The following is a 6,729-nucleotide window of genomic DNA, read 5'->3' as shown; positions in this document are numbered from 1 at the left end:
GTAGAATACCGCCTTACAGTACCTACTTAGAATACCTCCTAACTTGGATGGTCTTCTTCTCACGACACATTGGAATGCACTGGCAGGTTTTTTTTTTTCAGAAAGTGCGCTCAACAGCAAGGTTCATATTTATTAGAGAACCCACACTCGGGTGTGATTCCTATATTTTATTCTAGTGGGTTAGCATGACAGACAGATGTTTCGGCCGAAGCCTTCTTCAGCTGACTCAACATGCCCCATAGTAGCCGCCAAATAATGAACATACTGTGTGTTGCCTATATAATGTGAATGGGCCAATCATGGAATTGGTAGAGAAGGCGAAGCAGCCAATGAAATAATAAATGTATCAGTACAGTGGTGTACTTCGAAACTTCCCACAGGAACTGTAATGCCGTGTACAGACCAGGAGCGAACGAAGCAACGGAAGTCATTATTTCTCTATGGAGGGCACGCGACCTGCGCTACCAAAGCGAATTCGCCAGGAGCGAAGCTTCTTGCGCGACCAGAGCGAATTTTGACGATTAAACTAAATCTAATTGCAGGCGAATTCGCTCTGACGCTGTTCGGCGAAAACCAATCGGAACGTTCATGTCTCTGAATGTCCCAGGCTGTCAAGCCAGAGCCGTTATGTGATTAGCTGAATCAAACATGTCAATGCTGCGTCTCGAGCGAATACAGTGAATTCAAGGCGAAACTTCTTCTGCTACCCACGCTGCCAGGCAGCGTAGTTCGCTCTTGGTCTGGACACGGCATGAGTCATTCGCTGATTTCCACGGTCTGCTTCACAGAAGTAGGCCTACCATTGCTGGATCCCTCCATGGATCTAGAGTTCATGCAGGGTCGGTTCTAGACCAAAATGACCAGGGGGGGCCGAGGTGGGGCCATTGTTTTTTCCAGGGGGGAACATGTATTGGCAAAAGAAATAATTTTTAATGTTATAAATATGTAATATACAAAAATGTACATCATGTCACGGTCATTAGGGCAAGGGCCGCAACAGAGGCTAGGAGGAAATCTACAGGGGCCCTGGCCCACCCTGACCCCTGTCTAGAATGGCACATGAGCAGGGGTTCCCAACCTTTTCCAACTTTGAGCCCACTTGATATTTTCACAAATATTCAGGGCCCACCTCTGACCTAATAAACAATACAAGTACAAATACACAAATTTTGATTTTGCAGAAAACAATTTCACTGGCCGGCCCAGTTGGAGTACTCTCACGGACCACAGTTTGAGAATCACTGGTCTACAGGAAAGATATAAAGGAGTCCTATAACATACAGTGGCAGGAAATTGTGTATGTGCGTGTGCGTGTGCGTGTGCGTGTGCGTGTGCGTGTGCGTGTGCGTGTGCGTGTGTGTGTGTGTGTGTGTGTGTGCGTGTCAGTGTGTGTGTCTGTGTGTGCCTGCAAGTGCATTTTGGCCCAAAGGAAAACATGGATTAGAGTCTATAGCAGGTGCTTCCTTAGCATTGAGGGAAGTTACACTATGTTTTTATGTGTCTTTTTTATTCATTGTTACGAGTCAAGGAGGTTAACAGAGAGCTTCGTTTCCTCTCTTTTTTTTCTACACCTGCTTCCTAATTTCACGTAACTAAAACTGTCTGTCCGGGATTGTGGTGTATGTGTGTGTGTGTGTGTGTGTGTGTGTGTGTGTGTGTGTGTGTGTGTGTGTGTGTGTGTGTGTGTGTGTGTGTGTGTGTGTGTGTGTGTGTGTGTGTGTGTGTGTGTGTGTTAGAATGGATCATGATGTGCAGTACCTGTACTCTGTGCTACTGTGCATACTACCCTGACCTTAAGCACTCCTCTAGTCAGGTGGGGTCGCCGGCGGACCTACTCACTATTTGCTGAAAATACTCAACTACATCAAAACAACATTGCTATGACAGCACAGAGAGCCTTAAGTAACAGATTAAGACATAGCCATTACAATTTTGGTGACAGCAAGGTTATAACATAGGCTCTGCGGTAAGGGGTTAAGCACTCCTCTAGTCAGGTGCTGTAGATACCATTTGGCTGCACCTTGTGTTTCTGTTTGAGTGTATATGGCTGTATGTCCCTACCTGCTTGTTTGCCTTGGCCTCTTTGTGTCTGTGCCTCTCTGCTTCTATGGCCCTCTACAGCCAGGCTCAAACTACACGACTCATGATTGTGTGTCCGATTTTGATTTCGGGGTGCACCACACACTAGAAGAGAAACGCAACTGTCAATCTTATCGCTGCTCGCAGCCACTGAGACAATGCCCGACGTTCTACTTCCAGTCGCAAATATCAAACAGTGTTTGATTTCTACGATTTGCGATCGGCGACTCTTTGAGCTGCCAAAATTCTGTCTTAGAACGTCGGCCACGACGAGGAAATATTTCCCGACAAGCGTTTGCGATGGTCCTGTAGGGTTACGTTCCAGCGATTGTCGTAAGGGGGGGTTTCAGCCGAGAATCGGGCAGATAATCGTTAAGTTTGAGCCAGGCTTACCAGTATAACTCTATCTGCCTGCTTGTGTTTCTTGGCCCCTTCGACTCTGCGCCTCTCTGCTTCTATGTCCCTCTACCCGTATAATTCTCGATCTACCCTGTGTGCCTCTTTGTCTCTGTCTCTGCACCTCTCTGTGGGGCTTCCTCCAGCCCTGGCAGATTTATGCCTGCCAGCCTGCTACTCTGCATCACCGGCAGGGGAGGGTGGCCGGGGGCGTAGAGGGGTGTGGCCAGGGGGGCGTAGAGGAGGGTGGCCGGGGGCGTAGAGGGGAGTGGCAGGGGGGCATAGGGGTGCACAGTATAGGAGGAGGAGGAGGAGGAGGAGGAGTAAGGATGGGATGTACGTAGTGGTGCATAGTAGAAGAGGAGGAGAAGAAGAAGGAAAGAAAGGATGGAGCATAGGGGTGCAGGATAGAGGAGGATGAGAAGGAGCAGGAGGAGGAGGAGTAGGAGGTGGAGGAAGAGAAGGAGGAGAAAAAGGGGGAGCAGGAGGAGGAGGAGAGGAGGAGGAGAAGGTGGAGGATGAGAAGGAGGGGGAGCAGGAGGAGGAGGAGAGGAAAAGAAAGGATGGAGCATAGGGGTGCAAGATAGAGGAGGATGAGAAGGAGCAGGAAGAGGAGGAGGAGGAGCAGGAGGAGGAGGAGAGGAAAATAAAGGATGTGGTGTCAGGAGTGCATTATAGCAGAGGAGAAAGAGAAGACATGAAAGAGAGGTGTGCAGAGAGAAGAGGGATACCTTGATGAATTTCTATTGCCAGAGAAAGAGGAACAATTAATCAGCCGTGATGAATGCCAGATAGGAGAGGAGAAGGATAGGGGAGAATAGAGGAGAGGGAATGAGGCAAGTGTGTGTGTGTGTGTGTGTGTGTGTGTGTGTGTGTGTGTGTGTGTGTGTGTGTGTGTGTGTGTGTGTGTGTGTGTGTGTGTGCGTGTGCGTGTGTGTGTGTTGCGGCATGTGTCCGTGCGTGTGTTTGTGTGTATTCAAACACCTGTGTGTGTGTGTGTGTGTGTGTGTGTGTGTGTGTGTGTGTGTGTGTGTGTGTGTGTGTGTGTGTGTGTGTGTGTGTGTGTGTGTGTGTGTGTGTGTGTGTGTCTGTGTGTGCATGCATAATAGAGTACTCAGAATTCTACTCAGTCAAACCATGAGGAACAAACAGCATCATTTATCTAAAAGTGGAATCGGTGAAGAAGACATAAATACTGAATTCAAACTAATCCATGCGACCTGGGAGCAGCACGCGCCATTACCTCACTAACGAACTACAGCCTGAACCACAAATCTCAGGACGTACTGCTGATGCCAGTGTCAACATTAACACACATATGCACACACACACGCACGCACGCACCCATGCACGCACTCATGCACACACGCACACACACACACACACACAAACACAGGTGTTTACATACACACAAACGCATGCGTGCACACGCGCACACACACACACATACAAACACAAACACACACGTGCACACACATTCACACACACTCTCTCCCGTAAATACACACCCCTTGAACCCAATGTATAGGAGATGTTTTTAAAGGTAAGATAAACAATTTTATGCGGAAACAGGAAATTGCCTTTGACTTGTAAAAGGCACATATGTATACACTTCATTCACACACACACACACACACACACACACACACACACACACACACACACACACACACACACACACACACACACACACACACACACACACAACACACACACACACACACACACACACACACACACACACACACACACACACACGCACACACACACACACACACACAACCATCAAAACTGTTTTAATGGTTCCTGTTAATCCTGTTGTATAAATAAATAAATAAAGAAATAAATAAATAAAGAAATAAAGAGCACATTTTATAAATATGTTTATAAATAAATAAAGAAATAAAGAGCACATTTTATAAATATGTTTATAAATTAATTAATAAATAAAGAGCACATTTTATAAATATGTTTCCATTTCACTGACACTGAAGAAAGGATCCTGTGTGAGGGGTGTGTGTGATGTCAAGAGATTTTCAGACTTCACTTCTTCGTTAGGTCTACAGTCATTGGCACAGGTCTGTGCGTGCGCGTGTGTGTGCGTGTGTGTGTGTGTGCGTGTGTGTGTGTGTGTGTGTCAGTCATCTCTCTTAAGACTGGTTACGAGCTGGTGTCACACTCTGTGCGTGTGTGTGTGTGTGTGTGTGAGTGTGTGTGTGTGTGTGTGTGTGTGTGTGTGTGTGTGTGTGTGTGTGTGTGTGCGTTTGTATCATCTCTCCTCAGGCTGGTTACGAGCTGATGTCTCACGTGTACACTGTGTGTGTGTGTGTGTGTGTGTGTGTGTGTGTGTGTGTGTGTGTGTGTGTGTGTGTGTGTGCATGCGTTTGTATCATGTCTCCTCAGGCTGGTTACGAGCTGATGTCTCACATGTACACTGTGTGCGTGTGTTTGTGTGTGTGTGTGTCTCCTCTCTCCTCAGGCCGGCTACGAGCTGGTGTCAGTGGACGGGGAGTCTCTGCAGGGCGTGTCTCACCAGCACGCGGTGGACGCCATCCGCAGAGCGTTCAGCAACAAGGCCAAAGACCCCATGCAGCTGGTGGTGAAGGTCCCCAAAGGAGCACAGCAGGACTGACCAGCACTGATGAACAGCAGGACCAGATCCTCTCTATAACCAACCCCACAAGGGCTGCACAATCCTGGGCTAGACCAGATGGGAGGTACCCAAAGGAGCCCAGGACCAGCTTCTCTCTGTAACCAACCCACAAGGGCTGCACAATCATGGACTAGACCAACAGGACCAGCTACCAGCTCCCAGCTCCTCTCTGTCACCAACCCCACAAGGGCTGCACAATCCTGGGCTAGACCAGTCGGAAGGTCCCCAAAGGAGGCCAAGACTGACCACCAGGACCACCACCCCCCTCCATCTCCTCTCTCTATCCAACCCCACACAGGCTGCACAGTCCTGGGCTAGACCAGTCGGAAGGTCCCCAAAGGAGGCCAAGACTGACCACCAGGACCAGCTTCTCTCTGTAACCAACCCCACAAAGGGCAGCACAATCCTGGGCTAGACCAGATGGGAGGTCCCCAAAGAAGCCCAGGACCGGCTCCTCTATGTAACCAACCCACAAGGGCTGCACAATCCTGGGCTAGACCAGCCAGATCAGCAGCCCCCTCCCAGCTCCTCTGCGTAACCAACCCCACAAGGGGCGGGGGTCTCGGACAAAAGGGACATTGCAGGTTAACAGCGAATAGAAGTACATGTATTTACAGTCCTGTGGATTTCTAGTAATATTAGCGGACAAACTGTAAATGGAAAATCTAGCAATATTAATGGACAAAAAAATTGCCGAAAGAAACAGGCTGCCATTACAGTATGTAGCCTACACAGTGCCCGTTGGAGACTTTGCTTTGGTACAGAGACAAGTAGAAAAGAACCAGAAGAGAGAAGCGCCCCCCTCCCACCACCACCCTGGAGGACTTTTTTTTTTGGTCTTTCTGACTTTATTCATGACATTACAGTGCAGATGGTGACAGGAAATGAGTTCGGAGAAAGAGATGGGAAAGGGTTGGCAAAGGACCCGGGCCGGGAATCGAACCCGGGTCGGCCGCATAGCAAACCAGTGCTCTACCATATGCGCCACGGTAGGGCTGAGGACATTTCTTTGACTACACTGTTTATTATGTTTCCACAGTCCCACCAGACCCCTTAAATATTTCCACTGGCACAACCTTTTTTTTCTTCTCTGCATCAGAACTGCAAATAAGCAGTTATGTTTGTAATGTCTTTTCCCCAAGCTTCTGCTTGCCACAGAACACTAGAATATTACTGCTAGACCCACAATTGGCACATACATGTGTATCTATATTCGCTTCATTTGTTTTTAAAGAGAAGTATTTGTATAATATTACGGTATTACAAAGTAAATACAAAATAAATGTATTTCAAACACAATGGCCACTTAATAAAAACCATACTCCTTTGAGGTATGTAGAAAGATAAGAAGATTGGGGTGTGCTTTTGTAATGGTGTGTTAGAGATTCTATAACACAGTTGCTGACGAAAGTCACACATATTACATTTGCATTACATTACATTACACTTGGTTGACGCTTTTTATCCAAAGTGACTTACAGTTATGATTAGTACAGACTATTGTTACAGTCCCTGGAGCAATGGCCGGTTCTTATCCGTAAGAATCGTTCGTCATCTCTATGGAAGAAAGCTCATTGGCTGTCAACCTGACGAAGATTTAG

General features: G+C 47.6%; 1 protein-coding gene across 1 annotated transcript in view; it reads left to right on the top strand.

Annotated features, from left to right (window-relative positions):
• The window catches only part of pdzd7a (PDZ domain containing 7a), a 69,844-nt gene extending 64,708 nt beyond the window's left edge, over positions 1-5,136 (top strand). Inside the window, exon 16 of the mRNA XM_063191290.1 lies at positions 4,955-5,136. Coding sequence (XP_063047360.1) covers positions 4,955-5,107 — 153 coding nt within the window. The 3' untranslated portion in view covers positions 5,108-5,136. The remainder of the gene's footprint in view (positions 1-4,954) is intronic.
• The last annotated feature ends 1,593 nt before the right edge of the window (positions 5,137-6,729 follow it).

This window comes from Engraulis encrasicolus, chromosome 24 (assembly GCF_034702125.1).
Source record: "Engraulis encrasicolus isolate BLACKSEA-1 chromosome 24, IST_EnEncr_1.0, whole genome shotgun sequence".
NCBI lineage: Eukaryota > Metazoa > Chordata > Actinopteri > Clupeiformes > Engraulidae > Engraulis > Engraulis encrasicolus.
Note: the sequence above shows the minus strand (reverse complement) of the source record. Positions and strands in the feature narration are given on the sequence as shown.